The following is a 27,828-nucleotide window of genomic DNA, read 5'->3' on the forward strand; positions in this document are numbered from 1 at the left end:
GTTATCTGGGATTGTATCTAAAGAAGGAAACTCAGGTATCACAAACCAAGATCTTGCAGCACCTGGCTGCTTAAGCATTTAGTCTTCTCCCCTATCTTGAATCCTCCTTGAATTCTTCTTGTTAGAGGTGACACCAGGTGACACTAGCTTGGGGAATGGGGCTGAGGTCCCCATGGTCTCATGGCCATGTGAGCAGCCTTTTGCTCAGAGCTGCATAATCAGAAGAAAGCTGGACTTACTCTAACACCTTTCCTACTCTGCATTGCTGTGGTCTCCTATGTGAGTGCTTCACAGAACCACAGATTGGTTTGGGTTGGAAGGGACCTTAAAGATCACCTAATAAGAGCCCCCCTGCCGTGGACAGGAACATCTTTTGCTAGACCAGGTTGCTCCAAGCCCCATCCAACCTGCCCTTGAACACATCCAGGGATGGGTAGGACCTCTGTTACAGAGACAAGCTGAGAGAGTTAGTGTTGTTCAGCCTGGAGAAGAGAAGGCTCCAGGGAGACCTTAGAGTGTATTCTAGTGCTTAAAGGGGCTACAAGAGAGCTGCAGAGGGACTTTTAACAAGGGCATGGAGTGGTAGGACATGGGAGAATGGCTTCAAAGTGACAGGGAAGGTTTAGATTAGATATTAGCAAGAAATTCATTTATATGAGGATGTTGAGGCACTGGCACAGGTAATAGCTCCAGGCTGGATAAGGGCCTGGAGCAACCTGGTCTAGTGAAAAGTGTTCTGTGGATGGCAGGGGGTTTGGAACTAAATGGCCATTTAGTTCTCTGCCAACACAAAAACCATTCTACAATTCCTGGCCACAAACCCTCCAGAGCTTTGGTCATCAATCAGCCATGACCACCCTTCTGGTGGGGGACAGGGCTCAGCTGCTTTGGCAGGAGTACACCTCTGCCTGAGAGCAGACAGTGTTATACCAGTTCAGTCAATTATCTTGATTTTTACACAGGATTTTCCACAGTGAGAAGCAAGACTGTTTGTAAAACAAGCAGGTTGCCAGCAATCCTACATTCCCTAGAGTGGAGAGGAAGGAAAGGAGCAAATGGCACCGCTGTCCTCTCAACTGCTCTTTGTTTATGACAGGTCAGAAGCCACCCTAACAAATGCTGACTCCAAACCATCCTGACAAGCACTTTTCAGGCAATTTGCCTGCCCTTTCTATTCTTCCCTGAAAAAAGGAAGTTATTTTCTACTTCTGCCACCATCTCTGCCTTCAGCTTCCAGCAGAGAGACATGGAAACTCCTGATTCCAGCAGCTCCTGAGCTGGGCAAGGCAGAGCTGCATATCAAGGCTCTTCCACAAACCTCATCTAGCAGATAAGTAGCTTGTTTTGATATAAGATCAAATAAAATCTTGGATTGACAAGCCTAAATCATCCCTGGGATCACTTGAATTACTTTGGATTTACACTGGTATAACAGAGACCTAGTTTTGCTTGATAAAATCTTCCCTCTCCTACCAGACATGCTCTCTGTGCAAAAGCAGTGGCTTGTGCCTGAAGGACTCACAGAAAAGCAGAATTCACTTTTCCTAAGGAAATTATGGAAAACCCTGCTGTGTTTCGAGTTTCTCCTTGTTTCCCAGCTGCCTGGAAATATTGCCCATTTATAAGGTGTAGATACATCAAAGCACTGCATGGTTCCTGTGGCAGAAGACTTTGTTGTTCCAGGCAGTGACCCTCAGATGTTACTTTTGGACTGCCCTCCTTGGCTTTTGGAGTGGCCATACCTGGAAAGGAGGAGCAGGCAAATGTTGGACCTCATGGGAACACCTTGACCAAGTCCTTGCCACCACTAATGTAGAGCAAAGCTCCCAGAAGAAGACAAATGTGACTCAGATGATTCTCTGAAAGGCAAGACAGTAAGATGAGTAGCCAGTGGATCTAAAAGGACAAATTTCCCCAGGAATTTATTAATTGTGTGCAGTATATTTCTTACTGAGCTACCTCCAATGAACTCCAGGACCCATGGACTGGCCACTCACATCCCCTGCACTTCTATGAAATGGATGTTTTGGAGGGGGTGAGGTACTTTCTCATGGTGGCCACGTTTTCCAACAGTGCCTTTTCTCCCTGCACCAGGAACCATGCCCTCCTGTTTTCATCACTGTCACCCCATGGGAACTTGACCCCTGTGAATTTCCCCACCATTTCCAAGGGAGATATTTTCATTCCACAACCTTCTCCTCTTCAGCAAGGAACATCTGTAGGACATGTCCTGGAGGCTTGTATGGTACTTCCTTCTATGTATTGTTTATCAGCCTAACCTTGACCTAACATCAGCGTGCAGCCAACTCTAGCACTTGTGCTGACTCCTGCACTTGGTGAGGAAACCAGCTCCAAAATCTGCTCCCAGGTGTCTCTGATTACAGAGCTCAGGGGAAATTGCTTGAGTATTAATTGGAGAGGTCACCTCCACACCTCAGCTTCATCCGGGCTGAGATTCAAACACAAGGCAAGCATAAAACCATCAGTGCAGTCAAGATTTATTTGCTGCAGTACAGACAGGCTGGAAAGGTAGGCTGTGGGGGAAAAACAATAGTGATGTCATTCTTTGTGAAAACTCCAGGAGCAAGGCACTTCTTAACATCCCCGTCTAAGCTCTGAACTGTAACTGAGATGCTGTGCTTGGGAGTTCACAAGAGCCTTGACTTGGGTACTCAACATTTGCTCAGAAATCATCCTCACTACTGGCAGTGTCTGGTGATTGACTTCTGCCATGTCCTCCCCTCTGAGCTCTATGTTGTAGGGGAAAAAATACTGTACTGTAGCCAAAAAGACTATGTAGGAGAAGGAGATGTTCCCAAATGTACTTTTTCAGAGATCTTTGACACCAATAGTCTTTCATTGCTGCCAGTCTGAGAAATGAACTCAAACATAATTTTAAAAGCTCCGGATATGCTTTTTTTAAAATGCACTGGGGAAAGCAGCAATTATCCAGCACAGCTGATGAGACTGGTGCTTACCAGCAGACAGTCCCCTCACACACCCATAATCTGGATGCTAATGAAACCAATGACATCTTATATATTTCCATTTCCCTCTTTTACAAAGTTTTAGAGAATGGGAACGTTTCAGTCTTGAGGAGAATATGACAATAATATTTGTCCAGAGAAGCTGTGACTGCTCCATTCCTGGAAGTGTTCAAGGCCAGGTTGCATGGGGCTCTGAGAAACCTGCTCTAGTGGGAGGTGTCCCTGCCCATGGCATCAGGGTTGGAACTGAAGATAGATGAGGAAGTAGATGATCCTGAAGGTCCCTTAGACCCAAACCATTCCATGATTCTAATTTTAGATGCTCTGTATCACCACTGCAGCCTCAGGCATTGCAGACGTGGTGACAAGGCCCCCTAAGTTTTCAGAGGGTTCTCAGAAATGCTTCTCCACAACCCCCAGAACTATGATGTGTCCAAGGCCTGCCTAAACTTCAGCAAAGCCTGCTGATTTAGCTATGGGGTTCTTTTTCAGACTTTATTTACTTGGCCCTCCAAATAGCTTTCTCCCATTTTTTTGCACAACACAACTGCATTAGTCAAGTAAATGACTAACAATACAGTTTCTGAGGAGAGCTGTGGTGCTGTCAAGAAGCAGTTGCCTCATTAAATCTGTGTCATATCTACTTTCACTCACACAAGGAGGCATGTCTTGGCTGCTGGACAGTGGTCAGGAACTGGGAATTTGGGGTTTTTTTGTGTTTTGGATTCTCAGTGTTTTTTTTTTTAAATGAGTTGGTGTTGCACAGTCTGTAGGATGCAATGGCAAAGAAATCAGGATCCCTCTGATCCGGCAAGAAAGTAAATATTAATCCATCTTCTGGAAAAAATTATATGCAGCTCACATTTGGCATTTTCCTTGCAATGTGGAAGAAGCAGAGTTTCTCCATTTCTCTCCTGACTCTGCAACTGTGCAGTCTCGTGCTGCAATTACTGATCTCATTAACAAAGCACTGCCTGACCTGACTGGGATTTGGAGAGGAGATCTAGGGAAATGATAGCTATTGCAAGAAGAGGTAGGGCTGATTCACAGCTTAGCTATCTTCCCTCTGAATCAGCAGGAAAATAATTAATATACAGGCTAGCAATGGGAGACAGCAGCCAGCAGTCCTCCTCAGAATCTGAAGTCCTCCTTATTTTTCAGTAACTCGGGTAATTTTACTTACTTTCCAGTTGTGTTAATTAGCAAATAATTGTGTGAATCATTTGGTGAGGAAAAGCAAAGACAAAATTATTAGCTTTACCTTTAATTCTCAGTGGAGCCTCTTGTTTCACCTGGGCAAGTGTTTGCCACCTAAATGCCCAGGACTTGCCACCAGTGGACCTCGAGTAGTCTGGGCTGTGGAAGTTGATAATTTCTGCTGCATGGGGTGTGTGAGAGGGATTTGGGATGCCTGACCTGGGTGTTGCATCCTTTGAGAGCCCCTGATCTTGCTCAAAGATTTCCTGGGGGACAGCATTGTCTCATACGTACATCTCTGTATTTTAAAAGGGAAAAAGAGATAATAAACAGACCCAGCAGCAGTCATACAGCACAGAAAGACCAATCACCATGTATGAGGCTGGGAAATCTTACTGCCCAAGGATATAAATCCATCTCAAAGCATCCAGATTACTTCATCTTTGCATATGGCGTTTTAATGGCTGATGATACACACAGCCAGTGGAATATCTTTTCATTGTTAGATGCCTTTGCCAAAAAGAAGGCATTAAGCCAAAAAGAGACAGAGGGCAGAGGAAAAAGTGTTTCAAAAGTTCCTATTTCAACTCTGAAGATTGGAAAAAAAAATCTAAAAAAGCCCCAACAAAACCAGTTTACTGACATCAAAAATTTAGCGAAAAAAGGAAGATTAAATTCCCCTTCACATTCAGCTTCTTACAAGGTAAAAAACCCAAAGGAGGGACAAGGCTTGTATCTAATTGGTCTATTGGGGAATACTTTCCAAGTCCAGCTTTGGAGTGGGCAGGCAGGGGATGCTGTAGGATCCCTGTCCCCAGAGGTTCCAAAGAGGCTGAGCTGCGCAGGGCATGGCAGCTGTAGGGGTGGAGCATCGTGCCAGCTCTCACTGGCTCATCTCGTTCCCCCAAGGGGAAACAGGGTAAGTCCCAGGCACAAACACCCTGTGCTTTTGGCACAGCTCCCACTGCCACAGTGGGGCTGGGTGCCAGTTTTGATCTGGGGCTGAGTTAACCAGTGAGACACTTCAGCCAGGGACACAGGGCACCTTAATTGGAGAGGCATTGCTTCAGTCATACCCACAGATCAGTGTTATCAGCCTGAAGTCTCTGTCAGGAGAGGTCCCACAGCCTCATGTCTGGGTGAGTGCAAGTGACTACAGGAATCACATCAGTCACTTCTCATTAGCCAAGCCAAGGGAAAAAAAATCCTTTAATGCAAGACCATAGTAGAGTTTCAGTCTTCATATTGACATGAACCATACCTTCACAGGTCATAGAGATATATGTTCTTTTCCAGGACCCATGTGTGAGACTTAAAACTACTGTCACACCATCATGAATAAAATGAGACTCCTCCTGCCCTCTCTAATTTGCTGACTTCTGACTTCAAGCTTCAGGAGCTTGAAGCTTCAAGCTGCCATCTCTGATATTATCAGAGAATATATATATACAATTATAGTATGGCTCTCTAAGAAGAGACAGCCAAGCTGGGCATGGATTCAGGCAGAATAACACCAGGGTTTCATTTGAAATCAGAGGTTGTAAAGAGATGTTCTTTACTTTCAGCCTTCCAACATGATGATGTTTTCACTCCAGATACAAATCACCACCCTTGCTGGAGGTAATTGTCTCCAGTACTGTGTTTAGCACTGTTGAACATAATTAAGGCAAGAATGGCCAGGTTTTTATTCTGATTTCGGATTTTGCCCTTAATATGTTTAAACATTGATTTCTCCTAAAGCCTGATCATCACGAGTTTGACCTGGGGTTGTTGCTCTCATGGTTTTACAAACCTGACGAGGGGCTGCTGATGTGCCCTGTGATGCTTACTGGAGACGAGGGGATCTACTGGGATGTAACACAGCTCATGGCACGGAAAAAAGGCTGTTTATGCCACCCTGAACATGAACACAACATGATGTGAGCATATGGACAAAGCCACTTAGTATCAGATGTCCTGGGCGTTACTGAAGAGCCACAACCACTCTGGAGGGATGTGCACGAGTGCCTCGGTTGCAAAGCAAATTGATAGTGAACTGTCAAATCCAGGGGGATGTGGCAGAAAGATTTTCAGCAGAAACAAGTCCACAGCGTTAATCAGCCCTCCTGCTTTAATTAATGTCAGCAGCAAGAAAACGGCTGGAGTTTGTTTGTTTTTCAGATAACCTGTATAAAAATATCCCTTCTGTAGCAGCTCTGTTTTCATGCTGTGGCTTGCAGGTTCATTGTTGTTTTTCATTTTGTAACTAGCACTTAATCTTGCTTTCATTTCAGCTGAGGTGGGATGTTAAAAATGAGATGATTAAAGAAAAAAATCCCAAACAAATAGAAGAAAAAAACCCCAAAACAAATGAACCCTCAGAGGACTCTAAATGAACAAACCCTGTTAAGCAATAAAACCCTGTGAAGCAATGACTCACAAGTGCCTGGACAGGTTTGCCTGGCTGCAGAGGGGATCTGGTTGTTCTGTTCATCACTTCTCCTACCTGAGAAGTTGGATTTGTCCCCAGGCTTCTACAATACTGCAATATTTTAACAAATGTACTCCGTTCCACTGTTCGGCACTGAGTCAACACACCAGCTATGAGGAAAAAGCAGTGCTAAGGTTAGACATCCACATAAATTACTGCAGCTCTGATACTCAGCCAGCCTATAAATACTAGGGCTTTGACATCAGTTTACATCAGCAGAGTAACTTGCTTAATTCCATTTCAGCGGGATCATGTGAGCTGCTGTTGATTAGCATTCACCTGCCTGATTTCCAGGATGAGAGATCAGAGTCAGCACCCTCGATGTCCCAAGGTGTTGCTGGGTGCTGTGCCATGGGCACGAGGTCCACAGGACCTGCACATGCTCCAGCTGGTCCCTGTGTTCACTCTATGTGTGTGTCAGGCCACTAATTACTGCTAATTTCATTAAGCTGGTGTGTGCCTCTTGCATGCATTATAAAGTCAGTCTGAGTGAAGATGATTAATGAGGTTGGATGTTTTTAGTAGCTATTTGTATTGCTGTAGCAGCTGGAAAGTGTCATGCACTGAGAGCCTTGGGTGTTGCATGTGAGCAAGGTGAGATATCCAACTTGGGGGTGACTTACCTTGGAAAGGAGTTTACGAGCCAGGATGCTAAATTAACTATAGTGATTGCAAAATAGGTCTAAAGTAAATCCACAAAGTTTCTGCTTGTAGGTTGGGATGTTTTATCCATTGCACACAGTGCTTCACACAACATTAGTTCTGTCTTGGCAAATACAGAGTTTTTATGTGTCCCTCACATACAAAAGGTGAATGAGGACATCATCCCAGCTCTGTTCCTGCTGAAGGTGCAAGGAACCTCTTCTTGAGCTCATCACATTTTCTCCTCTTGGGTGACCAAGTTTGCATTGAGGCATTTATCCTTGTCCTGGTTCTGTTAATCCTCTCTCATGCCAGCACAACCATGGTCCATGTGCCCATAGGGACCCATCAGAGAACCCCTCAAAAATGACCCACAGAAGAGACAGACCCATCACAGCTTCATTAGTGACTTCATTGTCTTGTCCATTTCCACAAATTTAGGAACAAATATCCAGGCTAGATAGTTATCTCCTCTGCTAACTCTGTCCATACAGCACCATGAACAGCCAAATCTATGATTGGAGCCACGGGGATTTAAGTGGTGCAAGTACAGACCTTCACTTTTAGCCTCTGAACAGGCTGAATTAAAAAAAAAAAAACCCAAAAAAACCCAAACCAAAACAACAACAACAATGAAAAAAAAAACAAGCACCAAAAAACAAAAACCAAGGGGGGAAGGAGAGAAATTAATAAAGCTGCAAGTAAATTGGCAGTCTTGAAAGAGAATCATCAAGCTCAAAATTCAATTTTCTGTTTGGGAGGAGGGCTTTGACAGAACCACAGTGTTTTTATCCCCAGGGAAATTTCAAAGCATTACTCAGCTCTAGACCAGCCACAAGCTCAATATGCAAAGCTGAATTTCACCCAGCCTCAGAGTTCTGGCAATGCTTGTCTGCAGAGTCTGGATGTGCCTCTGTATGCAGCACCACTGAGGGGAGATGGCACAGCTTGCTCAGCCATTTACACCACTGGCTCTGAGGTTTGCTGCCCTGGGTCTTGGCCCCTGAATAGTTTACTCCAGCTGTATATCTGTCCCTGAAGATATACAGTTTCAAGAGAGAGAAGCAGGAGAAAAAAGGGGTCTCTGAGCATCTGGAAGAACAGCCAGAAGAGGAGAAAAACCCTTATGGTCATTATCAGACTCTGGCTGCCGGGATGTGATGAGACTTGCTGGATTAGTGCCTGGGTGTCCACAATTCCTGTCTGGAAAGGTTCTGCCCTGCAGTGATTATCCTCCTCTCTCACTGAAAGGAACAGGAAAAGGCTGAAGCAAAGGCTGTGCAAATTGCACACTCTGGGCTGCCCACACGTTCACCTGACTCCTGCCTTCTCCTCTCCCACCCACATCACCAACCTGCAGTCCCTTCTAACTGGTGTGTGCTGGGAAAGGCCTTTGAAGGTGCTGCAGTGTTTACAGCCAACACTACACTCTGAGCAAGGCACAGTGCCCAAAGGGCCCCAGCACAAGGCAAAGACTGGGGAACTCTACTGCCATGGAGGCCCTTGGCTGCAGGCAGGCAGCTTCCCCATCCATGCAGGACACACAAATCCTGCTGTTGTACTTGCACACCACTGGCCAAGATGTACAACCATCCATCTACTGAACAGCATCCAGATGAACCAACCAGCCCTGTGCAACACAGACACCAAGAATCACCTGAGAAATGTTGTATTTAAAACAAAATTCTTTAATAGTTTGTACTATAAAGACACAAATTAGTGCTTGACGGCAGCATGAAAAACAAATGAAACATTAAATATTTCAAAGCTACTGTGCTTTGGAAAACAAGATACGCTGATACATATAAGCCTAATGTTGGTTACCAGCTGGTTTGGTAGGAAGAGTCAGTTCAGTGTATCAAAATTGTCAATAAGCATTTCTCAGTGTAGCTGTGTTCTACAAGTCAACTGCTACTCATCTGTCACAGTGTTATTATCTATCTGCAACAATGTACTGAATTTCAGGAAGAGAAACCCACATGTTGGAACTCATAGTGTCCACCTTAGAAAGTTTGGTCAGGTAATGAACAGGAGATTTCATATCCACTCCAGGTGGACAGTTGGTGTTTGATCAGACTCTGTCATCATCCATGCATTACACTGAGATCAACAATCAACATGACACAGTCATCAATTTGGAAAATCAAGAGAAAAACTAGTTTCTGTTCAGTCTAAGGAGTAAATACTGCTCACGCTGCTTGAAACCCTCTCTTCCAAAATCCAGGGAACAATAGGATACACAAACAAAGTTCTTCCACACCTTTAATGTGGAAAACATTTTGGTACATAACTTGCTATGAGCCATTTTATTCAGCACTGTCTTTGGAGAAACATATATATGTTCCAGAGCTTTGGGGACAGAAGAAGGAATCTAAGATTGTGCTTATAGCTATTCCTGTGGATAAATAAGCAAAAGACCCTTTATCTTAGCATTTTTAAAAATCTTAACAATCTGCTCTTATCAATTTGTGTGATATACATGCAAAAAAACCCCAAAATTGCAGGCACTGTTTTAGGGTATCACATAACTCTGAACTCGGTTCTTCTTAAATCTACAATTACATACTTAGTCAAACCTAAAAAAATTCAAGAAGTAAAATGGGAGAATTCTGCAGTAAAGTAAGAGGTTCAGGTATTAAACCTGCCTCTCAAACTGTACATACAAATCCCTCTGTCCCCAGTCCTGTTTAGAGCATCTGGCTGCGAGCTCCAATAAGGGAGCTCCACATAAAGTGCTTGCTTGACTGCTGCGCCCTCACCCTGCCTGTCACTGAACTACACAACCCGAAATAAACACCTCCTGTACAGCTAAATCCCTCACCCAGCTTTCAGAGCCTGGAAAGACGCAACAGCATCAGGAAGGTGGGTAGCCAGGCTCAACTTTGAGTCAGAGGCAGACATGTATTGGATAACTAACAGGAAAGCCAGTAAAAATAGCACTGGGATTCCTGCAGAAGCAGGACTTAAAAAAAATATTGACCCCCACCTACCAAAGACTTTGTCTTAGAGACCTCAGGAGGAAACACAGCCCCAGCTCTCATAAAAGCCTTGTAACAATGAGATCAGGCACTTGGCAGCTGTAGGCAGTTGTGCGTGAGAAACTGAACAAAACCAATTTCAATAGTTACATAGAAAATTCTCCATCTTTAGGTTACAGACTCTCAAACAATGCTGGCAGAAGACATTCCAGATAGGTCAGAAATGTATTCATTCATGTACAAAACATTTCAAAACATGTGTCATGTTCCATCCTCATAAAACCACCTCTAAGTCATCTACAATGAACTGAATGTAACAGAAACTACATCACTTCTGTGGTGAAGAGAGCAGTAGTCAACATGGAAAGTTAAATGTATAAACAGCAAAACATTCAAGTATCTAAAGTGCAGATACCAGGAGGGTGGTTGACGTAATACTACGGGATTCTGTGCTTAATCTTTTGTTATTCTCTTTTCATGTAAGATTTCTTAATCTCCTTCTGGCTGTGCTCTGCTCATGTGTAATAAAGCCTCCATCATTTATCCCTCTTCATGGTGAAGTCTCACAGCCAAACAGCACTTTGCAGTTAAAGCCTCCCACTGCCTACTTATAAAGTGCAGATGGGGTTTAAAGTAAACTGAAAGTTTAACCTGAATATGTTAATCTAAATTACAGGGCACACATTCCCCCAAAATGGACGTGTGTTCCTGAATTCTGATGTCTACTAAAGAAAACAGCATTGCTGCTCTGTTACAGCTCCTCTGTACTGAATTGTTTTACCACCTGCTATTAAAATGCTGTAATATATCCACAGAGAGAAAACAGGTTTTAAAAAATGGTATTACTGAAATTCTTGAATGCAGATTAAACAAGTTGATAGCAACTGTGAGAAACACTGGTAGTATCAGGAGGATTTTCTGTTGCTGAGATTCACATGGAAGTGTTTGATGAAAAAGACATGCAGCTGCTTGAAATGAGGTGTTAGAAGCAAATCCACGATGACCAAAAGAATCAACTGCATTTCAAATCATACAATTCAGCTTTAGCCAAGCAAGACAGCACAGAACAGGATTAAAAGAGAATTAAAACTAATTAAAGAGCAATATTTTCCACTATATCCCTCCCAGAAGATTTCACTACAGCTGTCTGAATTGAAGTCCTCCTACTCAAATCTCTCTCTAAAGCAGCCAGACTTACACAAAGATGAGTGGCAGACTGAGCACAGGCTGTGGGTGACAGACACCAAACAAGTGAGGATATTTACAGGCAGTGAACAGTCAGCCAGGAATCAATACAACACCACTGCCACTCCCAGGGGCTGCACAGGCTAAGTCAGGCTGCTCTGACGTGCACACATTCAGGCAAATGTAATTAAGGGCACAGGTATGGTACAAACATGAGAGAGGTAGACTGGCAAGTGGTAACACTGCATATTCCAACTCTGACTGGAGGGAGTTTTTAAACACCCATGGGCAGCACAGCAGCCCTGTGCTAACAGAAAAACCATTAAGATGAAGTCTGGAGATGACTAATACTGCTAGCCAACAGCACTGCCTTTGAAACATGGATGAGATTTCTGCTCACTGGAGAATGCATATCTTGAGCTGTATCTAAAAAAAAATCTAAATTCCCAGAATTAGGTATGGGTTTGATCTGTACTGTGAGAGCAATTTTGAAGTTTTCCCTCTTATTTCCAAGAAAGAATTTTTCAGCTCATGGACTGCAGAGCTACTTACTGCTCATCTGTGTCAAATTGATGGTCGTACGGTGGCAGATTTCCTGGTTCTTCATAGATGTTAAGGAATAGAAGTGTTCATTGTTATCAAGTCTGTACAACACATCCTGCAGACACCTGCTACTTCCATAATTCTCTTTAAAGTAGCTGTTGTCTGAATCCTACTCAAAAAATAGGATCACACATGACTTGCTAAGATGTAGTGCAGGAAAAGTTTGTGATATACTGCTCTAAGGTCTGTAGAAAAAAAATCAACATTGTCATACAAGCGATATAAATAAAAAGCAATTAACAGACATTTAACACACTACAGGAGTAAGAATGTATGTCTTTCCAGGCACTAGAAAAGGCAGTCTGAATTTCAATGACATGTCGTTAAAACTGGCTTGTCATTTTCAATATCACTCACAAGATCAGTAAGGCAGTCAAACCAAAGCACCCATGATTTTTTATGCTAAGAAGGATACACAGATAAATTACATTCCTCAGGGTCCAATATAACCTGCTGAAAAAAAGGCTGCTGGCAGGGTGGTAGAGGTGTGCATGTTTTTGCTCATTTGGAATACAGGAGAAAGCCAATTTGCATTTTTTAAAAGAAAAAAAAATCAACAAAAAACAATACATAAATGAAAAACTAACAGCACTATAAAATTAAAACATGAACTTTTCAATTTTTTTAAAATCCTGACAATTCAATCCAACAAGATCTGAACTCCCATCACAGACTTCCTAGTTGCAAATGTGTAGAAGAATCAACAAATATAAATATACCATACCATTGCAGAGATGCCTGATCAACAAGAAAGTGGCTTTTCAAGACACTCTGGTTCTTGCAATTAATTAACTAAACAGAGTGCCCAGATCCTTCAGTAACAAAACTAAGGCTACTAAAATAAAGGCTTTATTCCATTTCCATAAAAATAGTATCATACCAAGCAGATGTCACAAGTGACTGTTGATATGTCTTGCTGCTGCACTGCTTCTCTTACGAGACTCCTTCCCTAACTTATGAACACATGTAAACATATTAAATGAGAAAATGGGATACAGTATGTGGAAAAATGCTTGAGAAAGCCTGGAGGTGAACAGGCAGGCACTTATTTTCAAGCTACATTTTTGAAACAGTTCTCAAATCTCTTTATAAAAAATATACCTTCTGGATAATTAAAGACACCTGATCCATAACAGCTTTTTCCTACCTCTGTGCTAGTTCTGCTAACTTCTTTTAGTCTGAAGAGCACTCAAATTTCCCAGCACAGATGCTGACCTTGTCTATGGAACTGCAGCCTACTGATATCAAAGCTATTCTAAAATTACCCTTCAGGTGTCTTTATAGGGTGCACAGGTTGAAATGCACTGCTATCAGCATGTGCTTAAACCTCATTGAATTCACTCAAGGTTAAGTATCTTTTTCCAATGCAGTTTGGGGTTATTTGATCTCAAGGGTCCAGGGTTGTCACATAACAGAAGCCACATTTTAATTTGGAGGTTCACATCAGTAGAAGAGTTACTGATGGATGTGAGAGATGCAGAGAAACTGCAAACAGAGAAAAGAGACCATTTTAGCCAGCACTGATTGTTCAATAGTCAAGACTCTGAGACCTGGGAAACAGCTTTACAGCTATATTACCATGCTTTGCTGCTGTGAGCACATTGTAAATCAATACAAAATGGCATTTTGGATCAGTCTGAGTGTTTCCCTTTTTTTCTTCATGGCAAGAAGGACAAATCCGTCAGAGCATCCAAAGCAGACAAAAATTGCATAGAATGGCGGCAAGTAGGCACAGAGATAGACTCTGTTGCCCCAAAATTAAGAGCATCAAAATCACAGCCTTCATATGAGGTATATTTTGAAAAACTGTGTTAGTTTAATGTTTTCTTTAAATTTACTTACTTTCATCAGCTGGGTAGATAAAAATTGCAGAAAACAGGATTTGTCCCCCTCATTAATCCCCTAAGTCTGGTTTCAAAAGGTGGTCAGCTTTCTCACAGACTAAGAATGTGACAGATTAAAAGCAAGCAAAGCACTGCCCCTTGTATTTGGGGATATCCTCAGCCTCAGTCTTGTCCTTTACTCCTCCTTCAAAGTTTCTGAATAAGATGCTTCTGAAAGTCCCACCAATATTTAAGACTTGTAAAGTAAGAAGATGATGAATTCAAGGCTGAACTAGAGCACATCTAAGGTGTTTGTCAATCTGTAGTATGAATGGGAAATGGGAAGTTGAAGAAAGGGATAGAAAAGTTAGGTATGTAAATAACCATTACAAAAAATTAAAAAAGAGTGTTTCTTATGTTTCTACAGTCACTCCACATGTTTGCAATGAATCACTGGTCAAAAAATTAGGAACTGAGCTCCCAGATGCAAACAGGAACACCTATAAAGCTTCACCATTTCAGTATCTTCCGCTGGTCACACTTTGGAACATCCTCCATGATGAACCTCTCAGTTGGACTAAAGAGAAAACAAGTTTGGTAGAAAATGAACTAAATAGCGCAGGTATCCCAACCATTTTGCTTAAAATGTAAATTGCAAAGGGGGCTGTGGAAAAGCAAGGTAGAATAAAGGCCTAAATCAACCATTACATACTTCATTAATTGTATAAAAGTGCAAGGTTAAAGTAGTTTGGGTTAAGCATTCAGTTCACTATAGGCCACACAGACGCTTAACTTGGCCATCAATGGCCTAGTTTTGTCATTTTTGTCATTCAGTTACTAATATTAGTTTAGACCACAGAAAGAACAAAAACTGAATGAAAAAACGTATGCAATCCACTTCAAAAATGGTTAGTTTTCTGTGACCAGCACGAAATATTACCGCAATATCATCAGCTGTACAATATATACATAAAACCCTTGTGTCTTAATCTTTGTTTTAACAACTTAGAATAAAGCTGCACTAAGTGCTATTTCCCTAGTGTGCCAGCTCCTTGCTCTGTTCCAGCCGACTGGCCTTGCAGCACAGAGAAGTCCTTTAATAGCAATGGTACTTGGATTGATCCAGAATTTGACACTTCAGCCACAGCAACTGTTGAAATGCTTTATTCAGCCAGGCCAGGTGATCGCGTGCGGCTGCCCAGGGCTCAGTCAGAGGTTCTTGGGTGGCTCCACAAGAAGAACAGGCCATATTCCAAAAACAAACTGTCAAAAGAAAAACAGGAATAGGGGAAAGATTCCTTGGAACATTATGTTTCTTGGAACTGAAACCAAACACTATTAAACATAATCTAATGATAGGATGAAAGGGGAATGGCTTTAAAATGAAAAAGAGTAAGTTCAGATTGGATATTAAGAAGAAATTCTTTACTTTGAGGGTGGTGAAATACTGGCATGGGCTGCCCATAGAAGCCATGGATGTTCCACCCCTGGAAATGTTCAAGGCCAGGTTGCAGTACCCTAAGGGCTCTGTAGTAACCAGGCTCTAGTAACCTGGTCTAGTGCAAAGTGTTCCTTCCCATGGCAGGGGGGCTGAAACTAGATAATCATTGAGGTCCCTTCCACCCCAAACCATTCTGTGATTCTAGGAAAATTTCAACTGCATTTCTTGGGATGTAAGCAGAAGTCAAAGACAGTACCCTAACAGGCATAATTATTGAGCTCCACCAACAGTTCAAAGCACAAGATATCCAAATGTACACTAATAAATACAAAATACAGCTTGCTTACCTTCACCTTTGGCCTGTGTTTCAGGAAAAGTGTCCTTGTATATAAACTGAGGAGAAGGAAAAAAGCATGCTTAAAATTTCAAGCATAAGACAGCATATAAAATAAGGATGTCCTGATCCCAGTTTTATTTTCCAACTATAAAAGAATTGTTTCTGTGATTGCAGAGCTACCCATTCTGCCTAGATTTAGTCAATTCAGGAGATGTTAACCTCTAGTAAATCGCCCTGTAGCAGACTAATCAGCAAAATAATTTACCCTATCACCTATGTGGGGAGAAAGAAAGAAACCCTGAGAGGTAAAAAAAAAAAACCAAACAACAAAGAAACCCCCAGGGACTGGAGTCTGTCATTTTAGAAGGATGAAACTAAATCAGTGTACCACAAAATACAGCAGATGTTAAAGGGGGAAAAAAGCAGCATAGCTTGATTCTACATCTTATTCTTAGATGCTTTCTCCTCTCAGTCAATCTTTTCCAGTGAATGACCTCACATTTTTTTAAAAGACAATGCCACTTTGTGGTATGTTGGAAAAACCTTGCCTATGCTTCACTCCTGCAAGGAATTTTATTTAAAATATTACCTCAAGCTCTTTTGAGTAGCAGACAACCTGTAAACTAAAATGGAGCAACTGTTTTCCATATACTTTGACATATTTCTATGTATATACACATTTACATATATGTAGGCAAATATGTTTGCATATATATACACATAAATGTAACAATGAGCTATCAGGTAATCTAATGGAACTGTACTTATTTTCCTTGCATTTTCCTTTTATTAGGTATTTCAACATCTGACAAAAAAGGTGAATGCTATGTTAGATGTAGAAAAATTGATATATAATCAAGTTCTCAACTACATGTTGTAAACATGTTCTCATACTACATATGTAAACATATAACAGACATTCTTTTTGTTATTGTTAAGTGGTAAAATTTTATTTAATTAGATGATGAACAAAGAGCAGAAATTCTTCACATTTCAGTTTACATTCTATTCTTGCCCCTGGTTCCACTAGATGGTGGTATAGAGCAAAAATGAGAAAAATCTGCAGCCTCCAGACTTGCTAACTTACATTCTTGTTTAAGCCCTTTTGAGAACAGCTCCTCTAAAACTACTTCAGCCATCACCTTCTGCACTACAGCAGGATGCCTGTTGGTTTTCAGGAGTGACAGCGCCTATCAAAAGATTTGTTAAGCTCCTAAATTTAAACATGTTTAAGTACTTCAGAATTGCTGCTCAAGAACAGACAAGTATTAATGGCTTATATTCTGAAATTAATATACTGTCAAATAGTTTTGGTTTAACTGCCACAGGCTTCCCATTTCTGAACTAAATTTTCTTGAAGAATCATGACTATTTAAAGACTAGTGATTACATTTTGAAAAATATAGATTAGTTTTAAGAGAGTTTTTAGATCAGTTACAAAGAGGAAAGAAAACAGTACACCAGTTTAATAAGTCATTTTCCTGCTCTTCTGGATGGTACAACATTCTGAAGTCCATCTGAAGCTGAGAAAACTTGTAAGATCTCTGTGAACTTCCAGTTTAGAAAACATTTCCTACCTTAGAAGGATATGAAGGTAAGAGCCCAGGCCTGTGAGAATATGCCACCATGCATGAAACTGTGTCACAGCTCCCACCACAGGAGGCATCTTCTCTCGTAATGCTCTGAAAGAAAGGAATACCATGCAATGGAATAGTTTTTCCCAGTTAAGCAATCTCAAATCACAATGTTGGATTATCAGATCACAGATTATTGTTTCCATATCTTAGGCATGTGCTGGATAGATGAGGCTTTATGGAGTCAGGCTTTCAGCAGGTGAGGAGCAGCAGTTATAGTTTACACTGCCAGTACACAGAAATAGCAGTGAACTGACTTTCTTATACATTTAAAGAAAACAGACATTTCCTCATATGATGAGTGACCAATTACTTCTGGACTCAAATTTCAGGGAATATATTTATGGCATCCCACAGTCCCAAATGAATCCTACCATTCTCCTCCACAAAACCTAATAGGATGAAATGTTAAGTTTAAGGTCCAAGAGAAGAAATTAGATTTATCAGACATCATCACTTTAAATTGGGCAATCACACCACCTATTCTGCAGGTACATGGAAGCTCAACTTGCCTTTATCTGTTGGACTCTTAAAACAGGGACAAAATGGGTGTTTAGTGAGCAAGGAATTAAAGGAGAGGGTCTGAGATACTCCACCAACATGCTTTGTATTTTGTAGTTATGGGGTGTGAGCGACTCGAGAAGGGGCTAAGGGATGGAGATAAAGAAATAAAGAGAAGGAACTACATTGCTCTTATTTCTCCTGCTCATTAGGCTTCTGCAGATAATACCTATTTTGGTTGATGGTGGAGAAACTGTTTGCATCTGCTGGTCTTTTTTTCCACTTTAATTTCACTTGTCAAAGTAAAAAGTGGAAAACAACGATTGCATGTGTTAAGCAAGAAAAATCTGCAGCTCCTGGAATACATCCTTACTACTTGATATTACAGTGCTTGGTCCAAAACTGCTCAGTCACAATTACTAGCACAAAACTCCAATTGAGTCAGCCCAGTAATGACACAGTGGAACATGCAGCCTAGCACATCCTTTGAGCCTTTGGATGGCAGGAAATTTCAAAGCTCAAATTCAGAAATGCGTGGTTCCAACCAGAGAAACTGAGTGCTACAGACTTTTTGCTATTTTGATTTTTTTTTAATAAGCTGCAGATTTACTAAAATATGGAACAAAAAACCCTGAATCAAAACCCAGTTTTGAACTTTAAAACCAAACAGAGCAGGTAGGTGGATGATTCACAAGCTAGACATCCAGAGAATAAAGAATTTCAAGGGATTTAAATGTATTTTCTCCAAAGGTTCAGAGTATAATACCTCCTGGAGAAATTCAAGGCTCTGCAGATGTCTGACTAAAGCTAGTAAACAAGCATATTTTTTTTTCTATCACTATAACCACACAAGTATTACAGGAAAGATGCTAACATTTTTTCCCCTTACGAAACAAGGAAGGAAGAAAGTGCCTCAGCAGCTGGTGTCATTTTTGGGCCTAGGAACCAGTTCAAAACCTCCATGGGCCCACAGCAGCTCAGCAGGTTTGGTGAATTGGGGGTTGTGATCTCACCGGTGACGTGAGGCAGCTGCAAAAATCAACCCTCATGCCAATATTTGCAAAGTAACTGTAAACCGATGCCAAATTATTGGGCCAAATCCAGCACAGTTGTTTGTGCTGCCAAATAACTACTCTATCCCATCTGTATCAAGTGCTCCTAGGGATGAGGATCATGTATTATTTTAATTTTTAAAAAGTTTCAAGAATACTCTGTTGGAATTAACTTTCAGTTGGCTTAACCCAGCACAGGGATTGAAAAGCCAGAAGGGATGGAAAACTTTAGACTTCTTTACACCACACTGTTATTTGGCTCTTACAAACCAGCCTACTAGCACAATTCTGTACAACACAGATTCCATGGCATAACAGTGTTTCAAATTGTCAAAAATGTATTTTTCTGGATGCTGGGATTAACCTTTCCATCTCCTCCAGCTTGCTGAACAATACATGAATTGCAACTAAGTGTTGTTTATTGGTAACATGGATATTGAAATAGCTATTTCTTGAACAGTAGTAGCAGAAGTAGTTCTGCATGTCTTCTTTAACATGCAGAACTACCGGCTTTGACATTTTCATAGGAAATGGAAGAGCAGAAAAGAAAACCAAAATGAGCAGGATAAAAACCCATTCAGATGAAATCAACTCTGAATAAGAGGCTTTAATCATCCACAGACTCTCAAAATTACTTCAGTGACATTATTTCTCTCAGTTTAATTTGAAGTTAAAGAGAAATTAAAAACAAAAAAACCTATAAATGGTTAAAAAAATTTAAAAACCCCTGTTGAGTGCTGACTCTAGTCATGAGCAATCTGCATAAAATCTCATGGATGTTCTGTAGGCAGCATGCCATACATACAATGAGATGGACTTGAATATGCACCTCAGAAATAATCCAATCTTTGTACTTAAAGGCTATTAAGAGCTATCCAGAAAAGTGAAAAAACTCACCTCAATTTATCACAGAAAATGTTGTCCACATTCCAGAGAAAAAATCCCATTAAAAACACAGTTAAAGATGTATATCCTAAACCTCTAAGCCATGGGTATACCCTAGAGAGAGAAATAATGCAAAGTTTAGTTCAGAATGGTTAAAGATACAGAAATATATTAATATTTACTACACTAAATATGTGTAAATAGAGAAATGCTGTTATATGTAAATAAATTCTTTATCAATTTGGTTTTCCCTCAAAAGAAAAAAAATTCCAACTTCAAATTTCTTCTGTTTAAATATTGTATTTTACTTCTTCTCTCTCCTGATCTCATATTCTCTGAGGCTGTTCTTTTACTTTTACTTCTGTAATTATAAATGTTTTCAAAAATACTGCACTCTCTGAGTGAAACCAAAAAGTGGGAAAACTAAAGTTGGCTAAAAGGTACTAATTCTTCAGTCCTGTGTATATTCTTTCATTAAATAAAAAAAAAGAAAAAAAGATCTCTGTTACCAAGTAGGACTCCCTTTCCCAAAAGAAGAGGGTCTCTGCCAAGAGATGACATCTCTGTACTAGGGAATTTGTATATATATGGTCTTTCAAAATTCCTCTTTTTTTTCCATGTAGACCACCATGACCAACAACTAACTAAATCAATGGTATTAAACCCCAGTACTTTTATGTTCATCTTTTAGCTGAATGCTGCTAAAATAGTAGCATAGGGAATAGAAAAATGTCAATTTAATTTCAGCAGAAAAAAAATTTTCTTCAAGATATGGAAAACACACTGAAGAATCAGATGCAAGAAAGTGCATCATTAATAAATTTACTTTCCCTATCCACATTCAGGTTGGACCATGAAATTCTAAACTTCCAACATGGAAGGCTCCTTTCCCACTAATAGGACAAGTCCAAAAGCAAAACCATATCCAACCCTGAAAGGCTGCCATGAAATACTGTTCAAGTTATTTTTAAGCATTATGAATGCACAGTTGAGATTCTGGGTTAAAACACATTCTTGAGCTGCCTTTTCCTCCACTGTGTGTCTTACACCACATTTCAGAGCTGTGAGCACTGAGAACCAAAATGTGCAAAACACAACAGGTAGCTTGCCTTGTGCAGGAGGCTCTAACCAGATACAAGCTGTACATATTTACAAATTGACTGCCAATATAAACTAGCAAAATTATTATTTGTTTAGTCTAATAAATGTGTGGAGCACCATGCAGATCATGGCCAAGACTACACTGTAATATTACCCCCTCAGAGCTCCAGAGACAAGCAAGACCATGACACAACAGAGACCTAAATAGTATATCAGACATGCTGGCAATTAGGTAATTATAGCTGGAATTATTGAGGAATCAACAGTGGTGTTTTGTGAAGGAATCAACTGGCATCACTTATTACAAGGGAACATGCTTTGTGAACAGAGAACAACATTTGCCCAGTTGTAATCTTGGGAGGAAACAGACCTAAGAAAGAGATGAAAAGTGTGGGGGGAAGAGGCAGGAAGGGGAACAACTGGTGAGGATAGGATGAGGTAGCAGCCTGGAAGGAATAACATGCTGTTCTTTGGAATTTTTACTGTAATCTCAGAGTGACTTCAAAACCCACACTAAGAAATATGAGTGATAGGAAGTGAAGATACAAGAAACAAGCAGAAATCAGGGTCAGTATGTAAGCTGAAAAAGGCTTTGCCAAGTGCTAGCACTACTGATGGAAATATAGGAATATGTTCTAGCCGTGCAGAGAAAGTAAACCCAAAAGTGTGCTTGGGGATGAATTTTAGAGAAAAGAAATGGTACCTTCAGGTTGGCAGAACTTCTCTAGCAGAACTAATTTAAAATTAGTAGTAGTTTAGTTAAAATTTAGAAGTAGTTTAAACCTACTTCTCTTCCCATCCCAACTTTCTACCCAGTTTGCATAGTAACCAACAAGGGAACCAACAAGGGAAATAAGTCCTCGTAGGGCGCTGATTCAATGAAGTGATGAAGCTAATTAAGAATATACACTCCAAGCCCCTAGAACTGAAGTGAAAAGTAGACAGGACTTCAGACACAGACTTGGCGGGAGCAAAACAATCAGTTATACTTTGAGAGGGAAGGTGGTGATGTTATTGATAAAGGCAGAAGACTATGAAATGTTTCAGAAATAATGAGAAAGCATAACTGTGTGGAATTTGCAGATGTAGAAGAATAGAAGGCCCGAGAGTTGGTCTACACAGACAGAAAGAAATTTAATCTAAAAGACTAGAACTGTGTTAAATCCTTGAATAAGGACAAAATTAAAATGACTTCAATTTGATTCAATTTAGTTCCCCTTGGAGGTGAATAAACATAGTGTCACTTAAGATCTCTAGGCGAGGATTAAAATTTCCAGTCCATAGATTTAAAAAGTGCCTTTAAATTGATGATTGCTTCTGAAGCTGCAACACACTACCAGTTTTAAGTTCTTCTTGCTTAATACAAAAGTCTGTGAACATTTGCACTTGGTCTGTGGGAATTTCTTGGGGAAAGCCAAACCACATGAACTGAAATGGCAATTGGAAGGTGATTCAATGAATGTACTCAATTCTTGTGGGCCTCTTCCAACTCAAAATATTTGAGGATTCTATAATACTTCAAATTCACATTTTGTTAAATTCTTCCTTGTGTTCCTGAACAGACACAGGTGGAACTTGAAACAAAGTTTAACAAAAAGCACATTTAGAATGATGACAGAAATAAGTAATTTTCAGAAGCAATCCGCAAATGCATGAGAACACCAAATATTCACAGGAGATAGACAGAAATGGGCAACCAACTAAGCCCCTGAGAGCTAAAGGTATGTGTTTACTTCAATACTGATTAAATTCCATTTTCCTTCCATTTACCTCCCTTTTACAGACCATTTTTAGAGTCTGTGCTCTAATGATTCTAATACTTCTCAGTATCTCCTAGCGCTTTTAATACCTTTTGTTTGTTACAGTTTTAATTTCAATTACCACAGCATTATGCTTGATTTTATCCAATAAAAATTGTGAGAAAAACTATCATGTGTCATTATTTTTTAAATACTTGAGCAGGGAAGAGGAAAGGAAATTACTAAGTGATGGTTCCACTCTGCAGTCTTAGTCTTAGCACTCTCCCAGTATTATCATTAGAGTTTGGACATTAGCAGCAGATTTCACACTATCCAGCAATAAGAAGACAAACTCCATTTCTGTTTAAATCCCAGTCTAACAGCTGAAGCCATCAGCAGAACACCTGACAGTAAACACTGATCATAAGTGTAGAAATCTCAGTTTAGTTTAATGTTATCACAGTGGCTTCAAAAAAGTGCAAGGTGATGAGCCAAACCCTTTCAACCCAGGGAAGTCCAGGAGCTAACTTTATGTACCTAGTTAAATAAATTCTCCCATTGCCAATTTCTCATGCTAAGCTGACAAAAAAAAAAAAGGTGCACATACTTTGTTGTAACTTACAATGCTGAGTTAAATGATTACTTACCATAACACTATATAAACAGATCTTAGAACTATGATGGATACTAGTGTTCCATACATGATCTGAAAATAAAAAAAGAGATAAAATTCAGCAGTTGGGTTCAAGAGACCTTATAAAATAGTCCAGGAGTAAAAACTTTTGAAGCCTCTGTTTGTTTGTTTGTTATTTTATTTTTACATCTCAGGAAAATAGCATTCCTTCTAACTTCATCTCTAGAAAGCCTTCTGTTAAAGTTTCAAATAAAAGTGTGATTACAAAGCATGTCCTTTATACAATTACAGGAAAAGTCAGTTGTGTAAAACCAATGTTCCACTGTTCTGAATTAGAAAGCAAACACTAGATGGCACTCAGAAAGCATCCTGAAATCAAAACCGGTAACCAACCCCTATTATCTCTTCTCTGTGCATTTTAGCCCAGGATTGTGCAAGCACCAGCTAAAGCTGTTTTTGAAAGCTGTACTTCTTTCATTGATACTTGATTAATATGTTTTCCTGAAAGCAAACACCTGGATAGACTATGTGCTATTCCCACACTGAGCATCACTATGGGGAAAAACTTTCCAGGAAGCATTTCAAGCAATTATTGCAGATTGTTTGGATTCAATATAATTACATAGTGGGAAGGCTGCACAGTCTGAAAAGATCCATGAGCAAAATCTGACTCATTGTAGGCTTGATGAATTTGAATACAATCACCTGACTTATAAAAAGTCAAAGTAATTTTTTTTTTTCCCTCGTGATCTTTAAATCACTCTCTTTTATTCACAAACTTAAAATCCATGTAACAGCATCTCAAAGACATAAAGATTAAAGAAGAGAAAAAAATTTAGCCAGTCATGCCTGAGAGTGATGCAGAAGTCACTGCAGCAGAGAAGATTTTTAGACACTGGTGACATTCAATTACTTTCTTTATCTTTTATTCTGAACACTGGTTTCCTTCAGCCAAAAGGCAATTTGTTCCAAGCAGCTGTGCTTTGCTCTTTTTGCCTCTCTCCAGTGGCCCACAGGCCTCCCAGTATTTTTTTCTTCCTTGTTCACTGACTTAAATTTCTCATCTTGCTTCTAGTTAGCTACTATCTAATTCTGCCTTTGTTTAACATGAAATAGGAAAGTTATAAACGTTTGCTGTCTTTTTTTAAGGGCCACTAAACCTCACAGAAAAAGTGTGCATACAAATCAGTGTCCTTACCATGTTCTAGTGACCTCCTCATATCCCTTCTTCTTTTCCACTGTCTTTGAGACAGGGACTGCCTCTCACTCTGCTCTAACTGGGGCATTCAGATCCTACTATCCTGTAAGCATGTCTAGTCACCTCACATAAAACAGGTTACTGTAATAATGCAAAGTGAAACCTTTCCTCCAAAAGTCCATAAAGGCAAATCTGCAAACTCTTTTTAGATTTAAGGACAAGGTTAGTAGTGCACTGTATTATCAGTGCACGTATACAGAACAAGACAGACAACAGAGCCCTTATGTTTGACAACAGGTAAAATAAGCCCAGTACTGACTATTCAAAGTCAGTCAGCACAGCAGCTCTTCATTTGCATTCAGAACAAGATTAAAGAACTTCAGTAAATAAACTACTACTACTGTGTGTTCTGCTCTGTAGAGCTAAACAAAGCAAAACTATTTGAAAGGCTAATTGGTTCTGGCTTGTAATTTATACAGAGCTGTTAGTTAATTCCAGTCCCCTTGTTGAAGTACAGCACGTAAACCAGGAAAAAAAGAAAACCAACACAACCTGCTAGACACAGCCTGAGTATCAAGTGCTTATCAGTCCCAAGCTAAGGGTAGGAAGGAGAGTGCTCAGGTGTGCTAGGTGCTGCCTGCTGGTACAATTCTTCATTACTAACATTTTACCTAAAAAGATCCCACCACACAAATATATTATCAGCCTCATTTAAAACAGCCCTTTTCATTTTTTCTAATCAAATCCAGCAATTTATTCTAAGAGAGGGATGGTACACAGACAGGAAGATACTCATAGGGAGGCTCCTCCAGGATCCAAATTACAGTTTGATTTGCTGATTTTCTCCTTCTTAAAATTTCCATCACTAAAGCACTCCTTTGCAGTACAGATATGGGAAAAACCTATCCATTAAGAGCAATTTCTGTCATACACATTAGGGGTTGTGACCACCCTTATGCTTGTACCCAAATTGCTTTTGAATTCTTTGTACAGGGAGTTCAATAGTGTCAGACTCTGCCTAGAGAAACAGATCTTATAGGTAGCCCAAAGCCCAGGTAAAATGTTACCTTTTTCAGCAGTTGCTAAAAGCAGGAAAGAGCAAAAGCTAAGAAAAGCTTTCTTTGCAGAGTTTCTGGCTTGATATTTCCTAGTGAGTTAATGGCTTGCAGAAGAGGACAGTATTAATGGAGGAAGGAAGGGGGACAAAAAAAAAGAAAGAGAACCTTGCAGTGGCTGAAAAAAAATATGCCCATCGCTGACACTTCAATTTCTTGCCTTTTCCGCTTCCCCACCCAAACAGGTTGTTAGCAGTAAAACGCATTTGTGCTTAAAAGCCTGTGAAAGACTGGAACAACAAACGGTTCTGCTCTGCATGCTCCAATCCTCCTCGCTGAAGGTGAGCACCCAGGAGGTGCTGCTGTGATATACAGAGACTGCAGCTGCTCACCTCCCCCAGCTGTTTCTTCAGAGGGCCACACATCAAACTGCACAGCTTAGTTCAGATGTCAGGCAGCAGTGCTTACTTCATCTCTTTTACCATCCATGGCTTTACTACTTTTATCATGGTAAAACTTTTTTAGGTATTACCCATCCATCCAGAGAAGGACAAAGTACAATATTATATAAAAAAAGAAAAATCTGCCTTATTCAAGTTAGCTCAAATTTTTCCATTCCTTTAACTTCTTTTGTCTTTCTTGTCTTTAACTAAGACATCATTTAAATGACAGATGACAACGCAAGCAAGTTTTCTGCTATTTTGTCTCACACTGCCATTAAACTGTAAGCCAAAGAACATAATTTTACTGCAATTGAAACAAAAAGAAAGATCAAAATCTCAATCTTCTGTTACCATTAGACAGTTCCCTCTTTGCTGTTTCAGATGCAAATAAAGCTCTGCATATTTCAGCTTTGAAGGTATCTTTACAATTGAGGGAAAAACCCAAAGTCTGATGAAGACACAGTGGATTATCTCATAAGAAGGCGAAATATGAATAACTTCCTAATTCACAAATGGGAAGTAAGCACTTCAGGGCTCAATGTCTGGAAGCATTTTTAATGTGGAGGCAATTAAGCAAATCATACATAAATTCAGTTATGTAAGTTAGAGGCAAGGTTGAGAGGGAGAGCATACAAAACTGGTTCTTCATCTACCCTTCCAGTACAGAAAGCAGCAATAAGCTGCTATTTTCACTTCTCTGTTTCCTCTGCTCCTGGCTTTCTACCTATCTTTGGTTAATAAAGTCAATTTATCAGCCTCAAATATTAGTATTCACATTGGGCACTATACTGAGAGATTTTGGTTCTTGGCAACCAGCTTATCTAATACTCCAACCAGCTATCAAAAGATAGTTCAATACTTGAATGTGGAAGCTATATTTGCAATTTGCAACAAAGAAAACTGAGCTCTACATGGGTTTGGATTTCTGGAGAAGAAATCTGAGTTGAGAGAAAAAGGAAGGACAACCCCAAGATGACTGTGAAACACCAAGTAACTCGGCACAGTTACAGCTGTGTAGCACCACAGGCTGCCTTGACAGCTCCTGAATGAACTAACTCAGATTCACTGGGGTTGGTCCTGTTTAGATGCATGCATGTGATAGCAAAATGACACACAAGTCACTGCTGCTGTAGAGCTTCTGGGACACTGTCTGCCACAGAAAGTCAAGCTTCCCCTCCAAGGACTTGTAGAGCTGAGCCTCAGGAGAGTCAGAATATCCTTCCTCATTGCCTAAGATACTGTGCAGGTAGAAGCACCAGCGAGAATGAAAGCTGTACTCGCTTGGGAAGACATCCCCCAATGAACTGTGTAAGAGTGAAATGTCACTCAAGTTAGTTTCATACATGCTCATCCGCAGGAAAATGACAGATGAGAAAAAGCTCTGTGGTGAAGACACACCTGAAAAGGTCATTTTGAACAGAATACTGGGGAATGTGAATGTACAGAAAGTAAGAACACATTCCACCAAAAGGCACAATGTATCAGCCACAAGCCTACAATTAACTATTGCCTTAGCAGCAGGAGGGACTCTGGAGAGCCGTAAGACATCCAGTGGGTCCACATAGATTCCCCAAAATGGTGAATCCTGCAATTCTGAACAGGTTGTGCCTGGACATAATATAATCTTCATGCAGTTTCAGGCTCCCTTACATACTTCCATACTTCTACATGTTTCATCTTGATTTTATCTTGTACTTTGCCCTTGTATATTTAAAATACCCCCAGAGAAAAAAAAAATCTATTAATTTTTTTATTAAGGCAAATGAAATGCCTTTTCCTGCCATGCTTACTTTCTTCCTCTTACTCAAAGTCACCTGAAGAAGTAAATCCAATACTTGCATTTTACTTCTATCAAAAGTTAAAAAAAAATCCCTGGTCATATTGTTATGCTGTAAACAGTGAACACATCCAGGCACTCCCTCC

General features: G+C 40.2%; 1 protein-coding gene across 1 annotated transcript in view; it reads right to left on the minus strand.

Moving 5' to 3' along the window:
* Positions 1-14,105: 14,105 nt before the first annotated feature.
* Positions 14,106-27,828, minus strand: part of ACER3 (alkaline ceramidase 3) — a 51,299-nt gene continuing 37,576 nt past the window's right edge. The window contains exons 7-11 of the mRNA XM_054269972.1: positions 23,223-23,281; positions 19,748-19,849; positions 17,241-17,345; positions 15,674-15,719; positions 14,106-15,148 (exon numbers count right to left, since the gene is read on the minus strand). Of these exons, the coding sequence (XP_054125947.1) occupies positions 15,095-15,148; positions 15,674-15,719; positions 17,241-17,345; positions 19,748-19,849; positions 23,223-23,281 (366 nt within the window). The 3' untranslated portion in view covers positions 14,106-15,094. The remainder of the gene's footprint in view (positions 15,149-15,673; positions 15,720-17,240; positions 17,346-19,747; positions 19,850-23,222; positions 23,282-27,828) is intronic.

Source organism: Melozone crissalis, unplaced genomic scaffold (assembly GCF_028551555.1).
Source record: "Melozone crissalis strain CALT ecotype California unplaced genomic scaffold, PUWL_Pcris_2 ptg000008l_1, whole genome shotgun sequence".
Taxonomy (NCBI): domain Eukaryota; kingdom Metazoa; phylum Chordata; class Aves; order Passeriformes; family Passerellidae; genus Melozone; species Melozone crissalis.